The sequence below is a fragment of the Pseudopipra pipra genome, chromosome 8, assembly GCF_036250125.1.
Source record: "Pseudopipra pipra isolate bDixPip1 chromosome 8, bDixPip1.hap1, whole genome shotgun sequence".
NCBI classification, from domain to species: Eukaryota; Metazoa; Chordata; class Aves; order Passeriformes; family Pipridae; genus Pseudopipra; species Pseudopipra pipra.
The window spans coordinates 6,405,466-6,428,617 of record NC_087556.1 but is presented as its reverse complement, the minus strand read 5'-3'; the positions used below and the strand labels follow the sequence as shown (position 1 = coordinate 6,428,617).

General features: G+C 41.1%; 1 protein-coding gene across 5 annotated transcripts in view; it reads left to right on the top strand.

Moving 5' to 3' along the window:
• ARID5B (AT-rich interaction domain 5B) overlaps positions 1-23,152 on the top strand; it is a 117,577-nt gene that overhangs the window by 68,595 nt on the left and 25,830 nt on the right. For 3 of the 5 annotated variants that reach the window (XM_064662362.1, XM_064662364.1, XM_064662360.1), the window contains 3 exons: positions 10,907-11,019; positions 16,955-17,165; positions 19,517-19,569. In XM_064662362.1, coding sequence (XP_064518432.1) covers positions 10,907-11,019; positions 16,955-17,165; positions 19,517-19,569 — 377 coding nt within the window. Of the gene's footprint in view, positions 1-9,360; positions 9,381-10,906; positions 11,020-16,954; positions 17,166-19,516; positions 19,570-23,152 lie in introns of those variants that run through there. The other 2 variants (XM_064662365.1, XM_064662363.1) reach the window with 2 other exon arrangements.

Sequence of the window (23,152 nt, the reverse complement as noted above, 5' to 3'; positions counted from 1 at the left end):
AGTCCTCCACTTAATTCACTCAGATAATTTCCTAAGAACCAGTATCGACTACGAAAGAATATTGCACAACTGACTGCATATTTAGTTTAAGCCCTGCCCTGCTCAGATAAATTTATGGATGCAGCTCGGTTTTATTTGGATTTTTCTGAGTGCTAGAGATTTACTGGGGCTGTAATGCAGAGATGGGCTCAGTTTTGTTTGTGTTGATGTTTGGGAAGATTACACTGAGTCCATGGGGTTTGGACTCATTTAAACTGGGCACATGATCTTACAATCAGAGCTTTTAAACCACCATTTTTTTTGTGTGTTTTGGGAGTTATACAGATTCCCTTTCTATTTGTGCACAACCTGACAGAATTACCACAGTTCCACCGCTGGTTTTCACTGGTGAATAAGTGCAGATCCCTCTTGTGCTCAGCAGTGCTGGGCAGTGTCACCTCTGCATTAAAGCCCCGTGCCAGGTGTATGCAGGTCTCCCAGGGTACAGAGGCTTCGTGCCAAGCTATCTGTGGAAGAAGAGTTATTCCTGAACCTCTGAACTATTCCTGTGTGCACTGTGATGGGGGGCCTGGCAAGCCAAGTGCTGTTGGTGAAGTTGGTGATGACCCAGAGGTTTGAATGAAGCAGGGCTTAGCTTGTGGCTGCTGCTCCTGCCTCCACCTAATGCCTTGTGTAGTCCTCATTGTGGTGGAAGCTGAATGTAGGCATCAAAGGGGGGAGCTTACTCTGTAGTTTCTGCTTGTCACTTTACTAATATCTTCATGCAGGTTGATTATGCCTAACAAATTTTGATTACTTCACAGTGCAATGATCAAGTGCAAAGGGAAAAAAGTGAAAAAAAATTCTTATATAATCAGTTACAAATCAGAAATGCAAGAGAATATTTAAAGAATATATTTGTAGTTTTCACATTGTGCACAACTCAATGATCGTTCCTTCTTACCTGCCGTTGTCATTCCCGAAAGCAAGGTCTTGCAAAGCTGTCATTTTATCCTTCTGGCATGAATTTCTGCCTGTTTATATTCATGCACGATGTCCATCAGTCAATTAGCCCATCTCATCTGTCTATCTGTGTGGATACCACTGGTTGCGTATCTATTGTATTTCCGAGGTATGTAGGTCACGTCTCCATTGGGTACTGCTGACTCTGCTAGACAGCAATTACACAAACGCTGGCTTTTACTGGAGAGAAAAAGAAACATTGCTAGGAAAGTCGCCTTAAGATTTGCCTTTTATTTTCTAAAGCCCTCTAATGGGAAGTCTACCTTGAGTGTTCTGATGAGTTTTGATCAGACAGGCTGACTTACATGGGTTTGCTGTGCATTTTCATTTCTTGCTACCCTGCTTGCACTGCTTTTGTCTTGGCTATTACATAATCTGTTAGAGCCTGTTCACTTTCCTTTCGTTGCTTGCTTGCCTTTTTTTTTTTTTAACCCTGACTATTCTGAGAAGTCAGTCGTGCACTTCTTGAGTATTTCTGTGACCTTCCTACAGAAGCTGAAGCCTCTGTCTGCTGGGTGCCACTTTCCAGGAGGTGACCTTTGGGGATGGAGGGCTTCAAGGCTGGAGATTGACTGCAGATTTCTGAGGGACAGGGAAATCTGACGAACCTCTGTCTGATCCTGTGATTCTGCCCAAGCACATGGTGTTTCATGATGAGATAGGACGATTTCTTTGTTCAGGGCTTGAATGCTTCTTTCCCACTAGTGACAGAGAGAGCCATGCTGGCTTGGTTGTGTGACTCCGTGCTTAACAGGCTTAGCCTCAAAGGTGTGAATAGCCCCAGTGAGGTCATCAGAGGTCTTTCCATGTTCCGGGTCTTTATGAGTTAGGCATGTACTTTGCTCAATCAGGGCTGCAGCTCTTCATGTTCCTTGTCCTGCATAGCTCAGTACTTCACTGTATTTGATCCTATACTCATGCAGTTTCTCACCAGAAGAACCACGGAGTCATCTAATCTGGTATGAACCCCAAGCAGTGGCTCATCAGCCAAAATTGCTGGCAAATGCTTTCATCCAATTCACCACCTTTTTTTCTGAAGGAGAAGGGAAACAGCTGTTTGAGCGAGGAGCACAGCCAGACAGCTGGACGCCTGCTCCGTGCATCCCGCCGGGCTGCTGAGCCCCCCGCAGCGCCCAGGCTCTCATGGCAGCAGCACGGGACACCCAGCCCCACTCTGATAACTTGACCTTCAAGACCCTCGAATTGCATGTGTTTCTTCCTGCCCTGTGCACACCAGCTTGTGTCTGGCTCAGGCTTTTCCTGAAGGGTCTTGAGAAAGCTGGTCATAGGCATGCCTCCATATTCTGCCGTGAGACCACCTATGGGGACTGCAGTGCCTAGGCACGCCTGGTTATGCCTCCTCGCTTCTGAGTGCCAGCTTTTTCTCACCTTTGAGGCACTCATATTACCTAGTGAAGTCACTTCTCAGTCATTTTTGCTCAAACCCAGAACAGCTTAAGTTGTTCAGACCTCCTTGAAGGCAGACATCCCATTGGCAATGGCATCTTCCTATCAGGGTGTGTTGAATTTCCAGTGGGGAGTGGCCTGTGAAGTGTCACTCTTGGCTTGGACAGTAGCACATGTAATCCTTGCTCGCAGGTTTCGTGCTGGTGCAGTACTGAGGAGCATTGTGTGTTCCTGGTCCGTTTTTCCTTCTGATTACTCATTTGTATGAGTCAGTCTTAGTGTTGTGCCAGTCCTTGTGTCAGTGTGAACGTTACTGTCAGGGACTTTATATTTATTTCACTGATAAAAATTTGTAATACTAGCAAGGCCAGGAGCAACCCCTGTGGAATCCCACCAGAAGTCTTTTCATTTGATAGAAATTCCCCACTGATGCCTGCTTTTAGCTCTATCATTTAGCCAGCTATTAATCCATTCAATATATGCTTGAATAAAATCATGTATTGCTGTTTTTTAATCAAAGAGTTATTTAGTATTAAATCAGCTGTCATACAGAATGAAGGTAAGTTCCATGTGTGCAGCTAGTTTCTCTAACCAAGCTTGTAGTTTCAAAGTGTAAAATAAGGTGCTTTGTTTGTTTTTCTTTTCTGTTGTTTTAAGATCTGGTTTCTGTAAAACCAAGTGAATTGACTGGCTTTAATTATATTCTTTTGCAAGCATATCATCTGGCTTCTTTGCAAATATGGAACAAATATTTACCAAACACCTCTGCCTCTTTTTTAATCATTAGTAACAATCCTGTCATCTGTAGCCAGTAATAGGCCTACACTGGATTTTTTTATTATTATTATTTTAATTTGCTCTAAGGTCCACTTGCATGTCACATATTTGTCAAGCATAGATTTTTCTCTGAAGTCTTCAACTTCCCTTTTCAATTTACCGCACTTCATAATTTCCAACACATGTATAGATTTTGTCCAAAAAAAAAAAAAAATAAAACGCAGCAACTTCTTTCCATTTTCTTTTAAAACCCACATTAGTCAGCAGGACATAACAAAGCCCAGATCAAGAAAAAGTCTTAACTTCCAGCCATGCTGAAATGAAGAAAAAGAAACTTCCAGCCTCATCCTGAATCTTGTCCCCATCTTCCAAAAAGAAACATTCAGGTTTTTTGCAAAATTGGCCAACCTGATATTTGCAGTTCCTCTAACTTTTCTATTAAAAGCAATGCTAGTCTGAACTGTAATCCATGAAAAATACTACCATTTTGCTTTTTTTCAGAGATTGTCTGGTCAGGAGGGGGGTCAAAACAACAGTCTGCAGCAAGTCATGTGTCTCCACATTAATCCACACAAGGAAGTGTCTGTTTCACTTATTTCCAAATGAGGAATGTTTTCCTTAGAGAGGTAGCAAATTGATTTTCCCCACATGGAGCATGGGATATCTCATTTCCAAAACAAAACTTTCAGAAATGGCTACACAAGTCCGCTCTTTCTCCGTGTGTGTTAGAAAGCAGCATGGTTCCTTAATGTTCCCTGTAAGATTGTTCACTGCTGTGCTCTGGGGTTTCCAGGTCAGGTCTGGCAAGTTCAGTTACAGAGAAAGGAATAAACAAATGTTTACATTTAGAAAAAATGAGTAAAAATAATTTTAATATTGAGATTGTTCTATGTGCAGCTTGAGTAAGCAAGAGGTGTGTGTGTTTGCAGAGAGGCTGTGTGACCTCCACAGCTTAATGAGAGCTTGAGCTGTTGTGGTAGATGCTCATCACTGACTTCTGTAGGTGTACTTAGGATCTTAATGAGAGCTTCCCCAAATTCAGTTGATATTGTTGTTTCCTAAACAAAGGTCTGGGGTTTTTTTAGTGTAGTCTGATCTTTTGCTTTATTTTTCAGCCACTTCAATTTCTGACCCTTGGATGCAGTGTTAGGTTAGTTACAACTTACTTCTCTTCACCCGCTCAGCTCAGCATGCCTGGGTGATAAATGCCCCAGGCTCTCCTTCTCGGACCCTGTTACCAGGAGGCAAAAGTTTTTAAATAAACTTTGAGGGGTGGAAGGAAAATAAATGAAATGTAAGATCCTGAACTCAGAATGCAGAAAAGGGTATGAGGTGAAGGAGAGAAAATAAAGAGATGGAGGTGACAAGGAAATCAAGGAAGCAGCTGGGACTCCAGAAAGTATGCGAGACTAAGTAATCTTTGAACAGCTTTTGAGACAGAGCTTAAATATAGCAATATACTTTCCTTAACTTTCAGATATTGCAGAATGCCAGAAGCCCCCTAGAGGGGTGAGTGTTAAAGCCATTAAACCTGTTAACTTTCTATTCATTACATTTTAAAAGGTGTAACATGTAACCATGATTTTCAGCCAAGAGCTGACTTTTGCCAGGCTGCTTTAGGGATGTCCTCAGCAACCAGCTATTTGCCACCTGCTAGCAGGCATGGTCAGTTCATGGATTTTGTGGAGATCTGGAACCATTCTTCTCACCTTGACTTTGATGGCCAGGCACCTCTGTATGCCACTTCCAGCTTCTGTTTGGCACCTGCATTGTGAATAGCTCTGTGATCTGACACATCCTGCCGTTTCCACCTGCCTAAGAGGAAAGGTCTCCTAGTCTGTTCTGTATGTACTGATGGTTTTGCAGCTTAGGGCCAAGGATTCTGGTGTCACAGCTTTTGTGCATGTGTGTGAAAGCTGGAAGGCATATGAAGGACTGGCACAGTGCAAAAAGATTCTATGAGGAGACATTCTGCAAGGTGTTCTTCAGGGAGGAGAGGCTGTTGATGCATTTAGCAGGTGTGCTGCAGCTTTGCCTCATGCGAGCGCACGGCTCCTCTGAACCCAGCACCACAGCACATCCCTGTTTATCAACTCCTTGCAACTTCCAGTGTTCCACCTTAATCCTGGTTTGTGATTGCTTCCCTCTGGTACACTCCCACCTCTGTGTTCAGAGCTCACCTGACTCTGTGAGCCCACCCTCAGTGTAGACCCAGATCTTCTGCTGGCCCTTCTTTGTTGATGGCCCTGGACATTTTTACAAGCTCGGTTGATTTTTTTTTTCTTGTATTGATTTTTGCAATTGGCAGAAATGCTGTTGTTCTTCCTTCAGCTTTCCACAGGACAGAAACATGATCACAGAAAACAACAGGCAGCCAGAATCTGGTTGGCACTGCAAGTTGTAAGTGCATTAGCAATGCTTAGCAGCTATCCTGGTATAGTCCTCAGCAAAACACAACAATGGTCTTCCTTTCCTTTTTTTTTTTCCTCTTTCTCTCTCTTTTTCTTCTCCTACTTTTGAAGTGTTTCTGAGAAACTGGAATGTCAGCAAGACAAAATCAAAAGTCATATCAGGAAATGGTCACACAGGTCAGAGAGGCTTGAAATGGAAAGAACTTTGATCATGAGCATCACAATTGCTTAGATGTGCTTTAGAGTAAGAAATGTGGAGCAAGCAATTAAAAGGTACATGTTTTAGGCATGAGTACAGTACTGTTTACTTACATGGTTTGTTGAGCAGCCAACAAGGTCCAAGGTTATTTTGGGCTCAGCATGAGTAAGTGATCCAGGTATGACAAATGAGGTAATGCATTCCAGGCTCATTAAAAACTCTTGGCTACACCACTGATTTTGACAGAGTGCCAACATAGCTTGACCTCAGCTGTGTGAAGGCCACTATTTTTTTTAACACCCTCCCTATAACAACACATCTTTTGCATTAGCCAAAATATATGCTCCAGTGTTATTGTGAGGGTTGAACTCACTGGAGTTCCAGTGATAATCAGACTCCTAAAAAATAGATAGTTTTACTGTAACTGACCTGCTAAAGTCAGGTACCCCAAACCCACAGTCATTGTCTCTTGACTTATTTGTGCCTCTAGTACATGGCATTCTTGGCATTTATGTGGCTCAAGGGAGGTTGACTTGATAACAGGGTAAGCCCAGTGATCACTTCCCCACCCTGGGGATGCAGGAAAAGAAGGTGGCAGGTGGAGGTGCTCTCTTCTTCTGGCAGCCTATGCTTTTCCACCATAGGTAGTGTTTAATCATGGCTGACCTTGGCAGCTCACATTTTTGGGTACTTCTCTTTCACCTGCGTAGAACTTGACTTCCTTGAGTTAGACCCAGAGCCAGGAGTTGTTGTAGGTGGTGAGATTTAGAAATGCTCCTCTTTCCCATGTGAGAGTTGAATAACTGAGTGTGGTAGTGACAGGAGAGCAGTGGCCACAACCTTATAAGTTTTCAGAGTAAGTGGGCAGGGTAGTTGCCGCCTTCTGCTCTTTCTGGCCTGTCCTGATCACCTAAAATATCCTGATGTTTGCACAGAGTGATGTGAGTGTTGGAGGGGAAGATGTAATTTTTGAGCAATGATGCTGTTTCGTGGCTTCATGAACAGAGAGGACCTCTAGCTTTGAGGAAACATCTAGCTAGTCTGAGCAGATTAGCCATGAGCTCCTCTCTTTTCTGTGTGCCTCTCTTACTCTGGGAGTCAGAGCCTGCTGCTGAGCTTCTCTGCGATTCCTGGTCTTTATTTCTGTGCAGAGATGCCTCTAGACTGTCCTCGTTTGATTGCTGTAGTCTGTAGGCAGCTCACAAGAACAGGCTTTGGGAGCACCGGGACAGCTTCTTACTAGAGTACATTTTAGTCAGCAAAGATTTTCCAATCTACGTGTACAGATAATCTAACTCCTTGTGCTGTGCATGACATGGGCTTTGCATTAACCTCTCAGGAGTGACAGTTTTTAGTAAAAACACATAGAGTATTGCTGGTGCTTTGGCACTACGGGATTGTAGCCATGATCTGGGGACTCCTGGACTCAAGTAGAGTTACCTTGTACTGTGCATTTTGCAGTAGCTGTGTTTTACCTGGTCGTACCTGAAATGTTTGCCAGGACTCAGCAGGTGAAATGGCTTTCCCAGCTGGGCTCTAGATTGCCGTAGCACAGGGAAGGCAATGTCTTGTGCCTTGCTTGGTTCTAAGTGAACATGCCCTTTGTGGTGACTAGCAAATTTGGGATGAGATGTGATCCCGAGAAGAGGCTCCTTGAAGCAAAACTTCAGTGTACAGGACACCTCTGCTATGCTAGTACTGATCCTTTTAATCACACCTGAGTAGAGGCAAAACAAGTTCCCAGCAGCCCATCAGGGGTCCCAGTAGATGTTTCAGTGGCTGAGTTTTCCCCTCTTTCAGATACAATAGGAAGCAAAAAGAAGGAAACAAGGGTGGAAAACACCACACCTTGGCAAAAGGCAAACAAGTTGTCAAATGCACAGGAAAGGGAAGTTTTTAAGCTGGTACTGTCCTGTGTCTCTCATACTCCTGTTACAGGCACTCAGACTGAAGAGGTGGCAAATAAATGCAAACTTTCTTCTGTACTTATGTATTCATTTTGTACTTTAATTTGCTTTGCTTATGTTCTCACCTTCTGGAAATGTGCAAGTTATCAGGTCTCACTGCCACAAATGCTTTCAGAAAATGATTTTGAAAGCCATATGCACAAACATGTGAAGAAATTGAATCATTTCAGATATTCTCAGGTAGTCATGCCAGAAGTCTTTCTCCACCAGAAAACAGAAAAATAACATAGGATACTCACTTAGCAGTCCAGTAAATACTAAGCATACAATGTCATCATGAAAACTGACTGAGACTAAGCCACAACATGTGTGTAAAATTGCTTCAAAATAATTATGAATAACAAATTCAAGACATTTGCAGTGTACTCATGAATATGTCAGAAATTAAACAAAAAAATGACAAAATTGAAACACGTATGTGACTTGTAAATGATTTCTTCGGTCCTAGTCATATTTTCTAGAGAACAAAATGGATGTCACTGAAATGCAATGATCTTCAAATAATGCATTTATTTATAATGATTTAGGGAGCAAATATTAATGGCTTAGTTTCAAGTGTGACTGGAACTATGTCAAATGTTTTCTTCTACAGAGTAGATGCTAGATGCAAGGACCTTGTCTTCTGGTATTAATTCCTATTGCTGCTTTCTTGTTAATTGTGTGTCAGATCTGGTAGGGCTTCAGGTGATTTAAAGTCATACCATGGGGCGTGTGGGATGGTCCTCGTGTGTGCTGCGCACAGACCTTCCCTGCTGCAGCTCCTGAGCCATGGGGAGAATGCAAATACCCCATTTCATAGTGGGTTTGTGCCAGTTCTGCTGTGGAAGGCTCCAATTCAAACAGTGTTTATATGCAAGCTCAGTATACCTGGAATTTAGAAACAAATGCCTTCTTGCTTTTAAAGCTTTTAGCAAAACATTAGCAGTGCTTTATAGTGTGATACAGAGTAGAGTGCCAAAACTCAGGATAACAGGTATGTTTGGAAAACATTGAGCCTTGAACTAGTTTCTTTACTCATTAAAGAGAAAGAAAAGAAAGAAAGAAAGGACAAGTAATTGATATGCAAGTATATTTGATGTTTGCTCAGCCACATCCCTCTTCTGCCATGTGTTGGACCAGGCCTGGGGATCCATTCATTCGAAGGTCGATCTTTCAACATTGTGGGCCAGGGTGTAGGAAACTCAGGGAACGTTACTGTTCTCTTCAGTACCTGCTTAAAGAAGATGCAACTGCTGGCACTGACGGGGGTTCAGGATCTGTCCATCCCATCCAGGTCATGTGCCAAAAAACAAGCAGGCACCAGGAATACACCAAAGGCTGAGCGGGGTTTATGAATAAGGCTGGGCGGCGTGGCCGGGGCTGGCAGTCTGGCAGCCGGCGCTGGATCCTCGGAGCTCATCCCACGCTCCCGCCGAGCCGCTCATCTCTGTTTATATGAGTAATGGAGTGGCTGGGGGAGGGGACTTGGAAGCACAGAGCAAATACTCTGAGTGTTCATTTTGTGTAAGGCTGACATCCACACCAAGTCGAGACTCCCAGCGACGTAGTGTGCAGTCACATGCTGTAGCATTCATGAGTACAGATATAAATCAGGCAGATGTTTGTCGACTGGAATGGGTAATAATTTCTTTCTCTCTTTGTTTGATTTTGCATGTTAGCCTCAGATGACAATTTCAGAATTGCTTTCTGCAGTACTTTTCAATAAGCAGAATGTGCTTTGCTGGAGATAGATGGAGATATTTCTAAAGGGAGATAAACATATTTTTAGATAGACACAAATATGGACTTACACCCATATGCACTTACACACATATATATATATATATATATACACACACACACACATATATATATTATTTTTTTTTACTATGTGCCTGTGTTGGAGGAAGAAAAAGGATGTGACTTTTGATTTTAAACCTGCAGCTTTTCTCTTTCTCTGAACAGACCAAATATGACAGTGTTACTCAAACTATAAAATCAAATTAGCACCCTGTATTGTGTTTGCAAACTAATTAAAATGTAAAATGTCCCGAAACCACTGGCTTGCTGTGTGACAAATGTAAGATTAAAAACAATTAGAAGACACTCAAGAGGTTTGTGATGTTTAGATTTCTGACATTGTTCTAATCATCCCTTTAAGTAATGAAAACAATGGTTACCTAGAAATTAAAGGTTTAAAGGAAATTATCTTATTCAGTACAGTTATTAGTTAATGGTTGTTTATCATTTTAAATGTTGCCATAGTAGTCAGAGGCCGATTTTTAAATCTGAAAGCAGAGAGGACACATAATAATGAGCAAACATCTGCTTCATCTCTTATTTCTATATATGATCATAGTTTATATTGTAATACTACTATTGAAAGATGAGTGTGATATTTTTTATGATGATCCATATCCCATTCCTCATATGGCTCAGCACAGTTAGGATTTAGTCACTGTGTTATTTCAGAGCTGTTTTATCTTAAGAATTGGACAAAACTGAAAGTGATTCATGTTAATTTGTATGTGTGGTATGTAACCCTTATGAAACAATCAATCACTTATTTCAGTACTTGTCAGCTTCCAGAACTAGTTGTTAAGGGTTTTTTTGATCCATTTCAGGACTCAGGAGTAATTTTTTATTTTTTTTTCCTAAACTTTTTCAGAAGAACTTTGACAAGAATGACAGGATATATAAACATTTCTTGGAGCTGTGAGGAATTTCAGTATTTCAGAACATTTCCAAAGCCAGATGTTTCCCAAAGTTGGAAATTGTAGTTAGTACTCTTGCTTGAAGATTAGAGATAATAAAGGCAGCAGGGTGATTAATGCAAAGTTACCCATTAATATTCAATTTTGTTCTTTTTTGTACCATGGAGAAATATTTGTGCTTTCTCTCAGAGTCCTTTGGAGACCAGTGTTTGACTTTATATTAATTAGCTATGTGAAAGTAGAATAGATTAGCTTTGGGGGATATTCTATAGAAATGTATAGTGTGTCAAGATATAACCCATGGAGGATGGGAATCTTGTAATAAGCATTTACTGTAGACAGATGTGTACATTTCTGTGACTGATTGTAGTGGAATTATTTATTATGCTTTCAGCTGTTAAGAATCCAGGATAAGACAATGTGCTCAAATTGTTCTCCATTAATTTTCAGCGCCAAATCTTAAAGGCAGACCGCGCAAAAAGAAGCCATGCCCACAGAGAAGAGATTCATTAAATGGCATTAAGGATTCCAACAGTAATTCTGAAAGCAAAGCTGTTGCCAAGGTAAATCACTTAATAATACTCTTTTCAGTACACTCTCCTTTTTTAGGTACAACCCTGCCTTTGTTTCCCAGCGTGCTGTTTCAAATTTAGAGTGTCACTTATTTTCTTGGGGATGAGAAATGTAATTTTTTCAATAGTTTTATTTTTCACTTAATCATGCCTGTGTTCAAAATTACCAACAACTATAATCACCTAACAACCTAATGCTATCAGCTTGTTGGTAACTGGTAATGCTTAAGCTTTCTTGGCATCTAGTGTTAGTTTTCACATTCTGTGACACACAAACATAGTTTGTGACAGTATCTTCGAATTAAAAATAAACCTGGGAGCAGCTCACTCTGTTACAATGTACTTCTAAATATAAGTTTGAAGATAAACAGACTGAAACAAGAGCTGCTTCGGTAATGGTTTCTAAGAAGCACACACAAGCGACATTACCCTGATGTTGAGATCTTGACATTTTTAAATTAGAAAAAAAAAATAAAAAAGATAAAGGCAGAAACTCAGTACAAAAGCTCAAAAAAAAAATCTGGGCTGTTTCCTTAATACTTAGTGCTGAGCTGCATGTTCCAGGGTTTGTTGAATAGTGCATGCTTTTACAGAGTCTTCTGTATGTGCTTAGCTCATACTGCAAGTAAAAATTGGATCATTGATTTGTGTTTATACACTTAATCTTTTAGATATTTATGGGTTTGTGTCTTTTCCTTAAAATATTTTAAAATGAAGCTTCTGTAGTGTAAATTGCATCCTATTTTCTATGTTGTCTGAGTGGTTTTAAATAGGAATTTGGTTTTCTCTTAAAAAAAAAGGCAACACAAATGGCTCCTTTCAAGATGATTTAATTTGAAACTCTGAGATGCAAAGATGGAAAATTACTTAGAGCACTACTTGATTTTTATCTGAGGCAGAACTTTGTCACTCTGAGCTAAACAGCTGCAGAGGTTTGCATATACTGAATTTTTCACCAACTCCTGCCAAATCTGTTTCAATAAATTAGATGGATGTGTATCTGAAAAACGTTTCCATTGTTGTGACCATCTCTTTAGGAAATACAGTGAATGTATAGACTCATTTGCGTTGGTATTGTTGTACACAGTGAATGTCCTGGGAGATTAGGAGGTTAAAGAGGTCAAGTGGAAGTGTTCTGCTCTCAGTTTCTCATAGGAAGGCAAATTAAATTCCACCTCCTCCTCCTCCCTAGGAGTTCAGTTAAAATTGTGCTTTCTGTTGATGACGATAAAAGAGGCTGAAGTTCATGATGAAGCTCTGCCCTTAAGTCACTGTTTCTCTTCCTTTTGTGCCCTATTGTGCTCAGTTGGAGTCTGTACTATCGTATTAGACAGGCATGGTAAGAGATGATGGAGCCTGGTGTGTTGAGTTGCGGGGTCCTGCCAGATACTATAGTTTGTCTGAATGTTTTCTCTGTGAAAGAACATGCAAAATTGGCAGTGTGAAAATGTCTCAATTTGCCTCAAGTCCCCTTCCCCCAAGACATTTTTCATGTTGAAATATTACCAGTGAACTGCGACGTGGACCGTCTTGTCAAAGCACCCTGGACTGTAGCACAAGTAGTTCTGCCTCTTCAGCACCTGATATATAGGTACTAGATAATTAAAAACTACAGTAACACTTCATACCAAATTGTTTATCCTCTCTGTTTATATTTGGGTTCACCCGACTAGTCAGATGGGAGGATATTTCAGATCAGAAGTAATTCCGCCTATTTATCTAGTCATACTGTGCTCATCATTGTGCAGATATTAATAGCATTAATTATCTTGGCCAGCTTAATTTCATTATAAATAATAGACATGCTCATGATATAATGTTCTTGCATGTAGTCACGCTGACTTCACTGTGGCTCTTCACATCCATCTGTGTCTCAGGGCTGTGGATATACTTTAATAAGAGGAGGACAGCGAATCAAACCCTCTACAGCAGATGTACTGCACTTCACACAGACCCTGCCTCTGGGTTACTGGGGAAGGAGGGGAAGTGTATTTGGGGAAGGGGGGTGAACAGAGACCCACCTACTGTCTTCTCATTGTTGGGAACAGTTGGGATGTTAAGTCATCATCTGAAGCTCCATGTTGGACTCTTCTGTTTATTATCCTCCTGTCAGTGCTCCATCTCCAACTAATGCTGACAATGGGTCCGTGGAGAGCAGGGTTGGACACTGCTGGTGTAAACAGGACAAATCCGCTTGTGTCAGACGCTGAAGCGTTTTGGCCGTGGTCCTGGCCATACTCCTGTTCCAGCTGAAATCCCTTTTGAGCAGAAGTTGTGCTGCTTGCATTCTCAGATCATGTCCCTCAGTGTCTGACAGCAGCCTCACTTCCCAGTGGCAGGGCAACGTCTCTGACAGAGTTGCAGTGGCTCTATGGTTTGAGTCAGGAAACAGCGGAAGTGGCATTCTGAATTCTGTGGATTTAAGCCTGTCAAGACCAATTCAAGCTGCACGGTTGTAATGACTTGCTGAATTTCACGTTCTCAGCTGCCAGTGACTAGAAAGCTTTGTACATCCTTACAACATAGTTCTCATTAGGCATGTTTGCCCTGAACCATCAGCAGATTGTTTTGTAGGATTTTACAGTTACCTGACATGGAAAAGCGTCTGGTTGGGTAGGAGCAGCTCTGAGTTAGTTCCACTGTAGGTGGCTTGTTAAAAATAGAGTGATAGCGGGACAGTCAATGTGGTCCTGGAGCTGCAGGTGCTGCCAGGGAAAGCGGGTCTTTCATGTGCCACTTCTTGTTAGTTGCTGCATCCATTTCAGTACTTCCGGGGGAAGATCCCAGGGGAGTGTCCTCCTAGGCTGGGAAGAGAATACAAGGCCATCTACTCAGGCAGGATCAGCTCTCCTGGAGAAGGATATATCAAGCTCTTCTCACAAAACATTCCCAGGACTTTGGAGGCTTTCGTACTTCACTCCTTCACGTGTCATCAGTGCTGGACAGGCTTTTGGGACTTGCAGACTCCAACATGACCCTCATTGTGCCTGCTTCATCCTCCCAAAGAGTGTTCCCATTCAAAGTGTGCAGAAATGCATTCTAAGGCTTTTTAAAACTGGCCGATCTGACCATTTTGAAGAACTGAAAGGATTAACTTGTTAAACATGGAAGTTTTCCCCAAATGAATCTACTCATTTCGTCTCCTAGCGCAAATGCTGAAGTAAATCTCTTGCTTCATTTGTACAGCAAGATCTAGGAAATTAGTTTAAAAGTCACCAGGATATGCTTTTCCTGTGGCCATAGGTGGCCTGGAATGCTCTCAGATGTGGAGATTTATTCTGAGCGCCTCAGCCATTATGTGATTGAAACTGTAAAATGCAGGTCTGTAGTGGTCTGTGTTGTATGTGACCTCTGGCAGGAGAAGACAAACACACGGGTGTACCCTTGAGTGTTCACTGGTCATTTAGTCATGGATGATCATGGCCGGAGGTGGTCAGATGTTCCAGAGCCCATCTCTGGGCACCCCCAGAGATGCAGCACTGGGCCTCAAACACCGAGTGGATGAAGCACTGCAACCTTCATCAAAGCTTCATTGAACCTGACACTGCTTGGAGTCCATCCATTGCATTTTGGCACCTCTGACTTCCACAGGTGCTTTGACCTCGCTTCTCTGTAGACAGGAGAGAGGGAGTTTGTGTGTACCACAGGTTTTTCTCACTACTGGTGGGTTTCTTAATATTATTTAATTTATTTCCCTTCATCCCTTGTCATTAGTTTGCTTGCACAGCAGTGAGCTTGGATTTCAGTTAGTGTTCGTGCCCAGGTTGTCTTTGCAAACGTAGTTCTGAGTTGTCCAGTTTGAAGAAGAAAATCCAAGCAAGCAGGTAACAAAACTGAATAAATGTTCCCACGTCCAGTGAATTTGTTCCAAATTTACAGCTCAAGTTGAAAATCCTAGAGTTGTTGAAGTCATGAGTTCATATTGGGAGTGCTAACCAGTCTTTGGAGAAACACTGAAACTTATGACAATGTAATCTAAACTTTATAAGAGGAAGCTGTTAAATAATTTTTGTGAGGAGCCAAAGTAAAAAAGTCAAGGGATTACAACTCTGACCTGAACAGTGGATGAGGAAATCCAAAGTTCATTTAAAAGGATAAAAATCCCGTTAGCTCCATTGAGTTTTGGATGAAACCCAGGATCTTTACAGAGGCTTAATGAACAAGCATATCTATTGCTAAAAGGCAAAGCATGGTGTCTCGTGCCGTAGGAAGACAGTATCTTTTTGAACCGTGCTGCTGGAGAATATCAAGCAGTACAGCGGACATATTGCAGCAGCAAGTGATCAGGAAAAATCCCATAAGAAGTCCATTTCCCAGTCCCTGCTGCATTGCCTGGGAGGAGTGAGCCTGTACCCTGCAGTGACCAACATGGAGGTTTTTCAGCAGCATCAACTACCATGGAAGACTGTGACCACTTGTCCTGTCTGGTTAGGAGCTACCACTGCTTTGTCCACCATCTGAGGAAAACTATGGAGGTGGATAACCTCAAGGCAGAGCTTTCTGCAAAGTTAATGCCTAGTGGAGTATAAAGATGTTGCTTTCCCTGAGCCTGAAATGCAGGGTAGCTTTATTAAGATGAAATGAGTGTATCATGGTCTTTCCAATGATATGTTTGTTGTTTGTTTACAAGCACATATGTAATGCTTTACACAGCAGTTGTTTCCAAAATGTCAAAAGTGCCTAGGAAGCACCTGATTTAGAACGGACAGTTCTGAAGGAGAGTCCATTGGTTGCTTGAGCGAGAGCTCCTGCTTTCCTGTGCAGCAAGACACCCTGCTGTCCTCAGCTGTCCTCTTAAAATACGAAATACTGGCTCTTACAGTCTCTCTGCTCCCTCTGGGAGCACAAAGGATGTGTCTTGGATGGGGTATGGAACTGCCAGAAGGCCCCTGACAGTGCTCAAAAGCCTTGAAGGGGCAGTGCAAATCCACTATCTTGTATTAGAGGACTTCCAGTATTTCGCTGGAAATGTATTGATTGCATGGTCCCAATGTCTTGATCACGTAGAGCTTTTACACATCAGTTTGCAAGATTGCTCTTTTTATTTTTTTTGTATACACACATCAAGTGAATGCTTGACTTATAATTTGCTTGATTCAGTGAGAGGATTATCTTCAGGAGGGACTGCAGGATTAAGGCAGTCTCACTGGATATTTTTCTCCATATTTGAATACTGATAAGAGGTAAAGTGGTTCCAATTTGTTGATTTCCTGACTGGCACACATCTGCTGGGCAGGCCAGTGGGAAACCTGAAGCTCTGGGACTCGTGTGCTTTTGGGGCTCCCTGTGTCTACCAGGACAGGCTCCAGCTACCAGCCTCTCCCTTCTGCTAAAGACTTAGGGCTGTTCTCAAGTTTAAGCTGATGCCCAAATCCACATGACTTGAGTCCATGCTACAGCAGAACCTCCGCTCATGTGCTGAGAGCTCTGCCTGGGTAAGGCTTGCCAAGGTTTGCATCTGTTTTGGTGGGCCAAAGGAGAGAAAAATGTGTAGTTTCAGAGCTGGCTGCTGAGCATTCCTGGAAGGGGCTGAGCACCCTCAGCTCCAAGGGTTGTCTATGGGAGTTGACGATGCTCGGTGTCAATCCTGGAACGAAGGTTATTATTAGACTTGCTAATGGCAAGTGTATGTGAGAGATGGAAGCTGTCTGTGACATAGCAATGTATAGTCATAAAAATGCAGATCTGGAGAGCATTACCAATGAGTTATAATGATTTAAAGATGTGGCTATTTAAAAATGTTGTGACTAAGATTCAGAACAAGACATTTAGCTCTATAAATAGCTTCCTTTGTTTCCCCTCAAAGACAGTCACATGGTTTGGCCTTCATTTTTTCAACAATCCATTCTGCTAGGAGAGGGTATTTATTCCTTAAGTGAAAATTAAAGGTTACCCAGATCTGATATGACATCTTTTCTTTTCCCAGGTAAAATGTGAGGCTAAGTCAGCTTTGCCCAAACCCAAGAGTAACAACAACAACAACAACTGTAAGAAAGGCTCAAGTGAGGATAAATCAAAGATTGCCGTAGGTGAAGAATGCAGAGCTGATGAGCAGGCTTTCCTTGTGGCTCTTTATAAATATATGAAAGAAAGGAAAACACCAATTGAACGAATACCCTATTTAGGTTTTAAGCAGAGTAAGTATCCTTTTTCTCACTTCCTTGTTGACATTTTAGAATGGTTTGGCTTCTCTGGAGAAAGTATTTGCACACGACGCCTATTTTCAAGCCTTACGGATGGGGGGGACCATATTTATATCTACACGTTTTCCAGTCCAGGCATTTCACTGTCTTATGCCTAGATTTGCATCTCTTCCTTCTGGGGTAGTTGCTGCCGGATATTTATAGGTTTAAATCCGCTGATTATGACTAGAAATAGGCATGTTGAAAACTCTCTAGTTTTCTGTTTTGTAAATCTGCAGCGTCTGTAATGCCTTTCTTCTGAGTTAATAATATGACGTATCTTTATTGTGCCCAGATGTTCTTTATGAAAGGACAAATATTAAAGGAAGATATTTAAAGGTGGTCAAGAAAGGCACAAAAGGGATCATATTCTTAAGCCCCAGAATGTGTTTATAGTTAATAAATTACTGACTTTGGAGAATATAAAACCAGACTGTATCTGTTTAATACAGAATGCAGTGTTTAGAATTGCTTTGACATGTACAGTTTGTAGTGCCACAATCTGTAAAACAATTGTAGGTGGAGAAGATACAGTTGTAACCCAATTTTGCATAAATATTGCGGCACAATGTAGATCTTTCACAGTTTCCAACAAAAGCTGTAAATGGGGGTATTTTTCCTCCTTATCTATAGATTGAATGGTACTTTATTTCCTTAAAGGGAAAACGCCATGGATTGAAATATTATTTACTCTAATTTATCTCCAGATTAAAACCATGTGTTATTTTGATGAAGAATGTCAAACCTGTATGTTTTACATAACAATTTACATACCTAATAGCAATTGGCACTGATTGCAACAGGCCTCCAGCAGCCATTATAAACTTATATAACTCCAAATGATTACAGTGTTTGTCTGAAAACTGGCTGCTTGAAATGGAAGTAAAATTAATGTACTATGAACAGCCTCATTGCATTATGCATTGATTCAGATTAAATCAAGGCCTAAGCAAAGCTCTCAATAGCTTTGAAACAGTACAAGGTTCAATGAGGCTTTCAGAACGTTTTGTGTTGAAGAAATTATTTCTTTCCCCCCCCTCCCCATTTTATTCTGCACTCCCTCAAGAATGGAGACAGGGTGGGCTTGAAAGACAAGCTAAAGTATTATTTCTAAAATTCCCCACCGAGATTAGGACCCTCTGCTAACATTTAGCTGAAATACACTGAGACTTGCCTGACATTCATTATAAATTAGGGGCCTGATCCAGCAAATACTTAAATACCAAGAGTAAGTATACTGAGAAGAGCAGAAATGTTTGCAGGATGGGGCTCTGTGTTTGTCCAGCAAGACTTGTGCAAACATTGCCAATATAAATAGCTTAGTGGAAAGAGACAGTGTGTACTCTGCAACAGAGCATCCCCCCGTGGAGAAAGAGATCCCATCCTCCGTGGTCCACAGCATTACTGCTGACCTGGAGTATTTGCGGCGTGTCCATGGGGAATCAGTGTTTGTTGGTGGAATCACGCATACACCTTTCATAGGGCTGACATCAATTTTTCTTGTAACAATTAAAATAAAATAAAAAAAATAATAAAAAAAAAAATAAAATAAAATAAAAGTGAAACACCAGCAGCAAGCAGTGGCCCCACGGACAGGATGAAAAGCACACTGGGGGAGGGGAGTTCTGCAGGAAGTAACAACTGTCTCCCAACACATCTTTTGAACTGAGTTGCCTCCGTGTCTCCAACCCCACAGCCATGGGCAAGGCACAACAAGCCACAGCATAATTATTATGGTAATGCTCATTTGTGCTCCATCTGGGTTCATTCACACGGGACCCGTTAGAACGCAGCTTATTGTTCATTGATTATGGAGACCATTATCTGGAGCCGCAGTAAATATTGGATATTGTTGTCTAATCGATAGGCTTTCTCTGTGAGCCAGTGTGTGGCTCATGCTTGCTTGCTAATGAAATCAGTATTAAACAAATAATTAAAAGCAACATTCTTCCCAATGAGTAACTTTTATTAGCAAGGTTGTGGAAACATGCTACAGTCATTATACTGTGCCTCTTATCAGCAAAGTCAAATGAGCCCATTACCTTTGTCTTAGTGTATTTTTCCAGTCCTGTTAAGGAATCTATAAGTGTGTTCTCTTATATGTAATTAAAAATATATATAGTATGGGTTAATATTTACTCTTCAGATTATGTAAATACCTCTTTGGAAAATGTTTCACGGGAGCTTTTTCAGGGTCTGTAAGCTTTTTTTTTTTTCTCTATTTTTTTAAACTGTTTAATTTACATTTCTTTGAAATATGTTGGCTAATGCAATGCTTATCTAAATACTTATTGTCCCTCTAACAGTTAACCTTTGGACTATGTTTCAAGCTGCTCAAAAACTGGGAGGATATGAAACAGTAAGTGTTTAAGTAACTTAAATGAAATAATTGTGCAATCTAACTTTTCCCTGTTAGAAAAAAAAAATGTAAAAGCAAACAATCATTTGCTGCATTTTAGGCTAGCTGTACACATTGTGGGTTTACTGGACCATTTTTGGAAACAGTCCCAATTAGTTCCAGGTTTGGCAAAATTGTAAACTTGTCGTAAAAACTACAAGTGGAAAACATATGTAACTCTTCCCTGTCAAGGAAATTAGTTAGGTCTGTAATTTTTTCCCATGTTGAGAAAGGGCTATTATTGTACAACAAGCCAAGATTGCATAAAAGAAATTTCACTTGGCAACATCCCTGACATCTGTTCATGTCTAATATGGGAAATGTATTAAAGGCTTTCAAAAGTAATCAGCATTGTCCATTTAGGAAGAGTATGCTGCAGAATCTCCTCTTATTCCAAGTGTAAAAGATCTTTATTAGACTAGGGCCAGTACTACATAAACAGGAAGTTATCAAAGAAATTCAGAAAAGTCTCTGACACTTTTTATCAGTTAACCATATCTGACAAGAGCAGTTTATTTTTAGCTTACAGGAAAATTTGATGGCCACGGATTTTACAGCATGTATTTTGAACCAATAAAATATTAGAGCAACAAACTTAGATTAAAATCTTGAAATGAGAAGAAAGAGCTGCATTAATGTGGCACATCGAGATGACATCTGTAATGAAAAAACAATTGACATAGGAAGATGTCGTCATTGGAAATATTTTCTTTGCACACAATGATCAGATTAAGTTGTTCAGTTCCTGCCGCAGTTGGATGAAAGAAATTATTTTTGCTTTGTTTACGAAGTAATCTGGGACATATCTGTGCTGTAGAGAAATGACAAGAAGAAATGCACTGTCAAGAAACTGAAAGTCGTTAGAACCAAAATGCAAAACTCACTGTTTTCCTTCCATACAATAAAGCACATTGTTCTGTACATCAGCAGCCCGGGCCGGTTAGCATGGGTGTGCCTGGGATTTTGTGAAACATGAAATATAACATTCTTAAAAAAAATATATGCTTGATTTGGCTTTTATTGTTCTTCTTCTGTCTTTCATTAATCAGCACATACCATGCTGATGTACAGGGGTGTGTGTAGGTGTGCTCATGGGTATGTATGAATGAATAGCTGCCATAGATAGATCGTTACAGCAATTAGCAGAATTGCCATGAGTTGTAAAGTGCAAGGAAAATGCGGGCTAAAATCTTGAATTTGATGCAGAGCACTAGGGAAGGCCAGGAGGGAGATTAAAAGGCAAGTGGTGTGACCGGGGTGCTTGTCCAGGGAGACGAGCGATTTTCACAGCAATGTTTCGGGTCTGCATGAAGGGATGAAGTATAGAAGCAGGGATGCCAAAGTGGTGACTTGCTGGAGAGACCTGAGTTTTAGTGGCAGCAGGAGAGGGATGAATTTAGGGATGCGGGAGCAGGTGAACCCCTGTGCCTGGGGAAGAGCAGGAATAGGATGGAGAGTTTGTGAACACAAGGCCAGGGCCAGAGAGCCGGGTCTGCCAACGAAAGCAGAAATGTGTGATACTATCATCCAGAGTAGCTTCAGTCTATCCTTGTCTGAGACCTCCTGTCCTTTTCTCAGAGACAGATATTCTCTGTTGTTTAGGGACATTTGTCACCTTTGATGAAAATGTACCAGTGGTGCTTATTATTCAGAGTAAACTAAGCAATTGCTTGCTGGTCAGTAAAGGCAAGGCAAGCATAGCTCATGCCCTCTGACATACCTGTGAGCCCAGCCTTGTTTGGAGAGTGACTCTGGCTGAAAGGATGGGCCTGATCCTGTTTTTATGATGTGAGTGGCATCTGTGCTCTTGGCGGGTGAGCTGAAGTTGGGAGGACTGCTGTGATGCAATTTTAAGTTGTGAATGGAGCATGAGGTTTCCTGACCTCATTCTCATCTGTTAACAGTCTCATCCTCAATATGGATCTGCCTTTGCTTTGAATTTCCTATTAAATTGATAGCTGTTGCAATACTTTGACCTGTGCACAGTCTTTTTTTTATTATATTATGGCCAGTTGATATTCATTGAGTTTGCCAAACTGCATTCATTTGTATATATTTTATCATGGTGAGCACTGCTGAGAGGCTTTTGTGTTTGATTTGTGTTTCATTTTTCACAATGGCTGGGGTGACATGTACCTCAGTATCAGTTCTAGCATCTTAGGCAGGTCTACTTAGATGCAGAAATTTCAAGTGAGTGCTGTAATTCAGTAATGACCAGAATCCACTGCTCACACACAGTACTACTATCTGTCAGTGAGGAGAAGTCATGTGCAGAGCAAAGGCTTTCTGAAACCTGCCCTGATTAATGCACATTTATCTCTATGTACCCTTCCATCTGGCTTGAACAAACCCTTTGTCCGTTATAAGGGCTTCACCATCTTTAACTTGTTTTAAAATGTCACAGGTTTCTGGTTTGTGCATCGAGATAGAAATAGGTCTTTTCTCTTAGAAGTATTGTAAAGAAAAGAATATTTAGAAGTAGATATTTGACTTTGGCACGTGACAGTCATTTTGTGAACAGGAAACAGATAAAACGTTGACATACGGAAACTTAGAGTGGTTAGATGACTAGTTTTTTACTAGTAAGAGAGAAACCTTCCCAGTTAAAGCAGTTGCAAACTTTATATCCTTGTGTTTGACAGAACAATGATAGTCTGCCCATTTTAAGTTTTATCCATTGCCGTGTCCACCTTGTCCATATATAGATGTTTCAGTGGGGTTTAAAAAACATTTTTGAGAAACAAGCAGAGGTGATGTGCAGTGTTTTCCAGCTTCTGCACAGATTCACAGAACAGTGTGAGACCTTTGAATCCAGTCCTGTTTCGATAAGGATCTAAAAGTGACTGAGAACAACCAGGGACTGGTTTTGAGATGTGGAGAACAACTTTCTTAGCCATCTGTCTGACTTTCCTTTATTGTCCTGTGTCAGGGGCTGGAACGGATCCAGCGAGACTTGACAGAGAGCATTACCTTTGCATATGGGATATACATGCAGGATATCTAATAGTGTCAACTCATGATTGTGTGCCATAAAGGGTTCTCCGGTCAGAGTACTCATAAGAGTAATTTCTCCCCCTTTTGATTACTAATTCTTAGTTAGTTGTCATCTTTAACTGTGTAATACCACACTCCCTTGTACTTCTTGTTGGACATAATACGGGCTTAATAAAAATAGCAACCTGTACAAATTAGTTTAAGTCCTTAAGAGATGAAGCTGTCTCTTCGGAGTAGGTGGAATCATGTTTCTCTTAAACAAAGATATGTGAAACGAGCATCTTTGTTACTAATAATAGGAGAGTGCATTGGAAAGCTCTCTCTATAGCAGATCTTCACAGTAGGAATGGTTTAAAATGTCTCCAGATCACTGGGTGAAATACAAAACGTTCAAAGGGGCTCAGCTGCAGCGGCATTTAACAGCCATTGCCTGGAATTCTGTCATCCTAAGTGAAGTGAGTGAAAGGTGCAGATATTCATAGATGGGAAACTTCCAGGACTTACCTGAAGAGTTGTCCTTGGCAAGTCATGAAGTAGCGTTTTTTCTTTT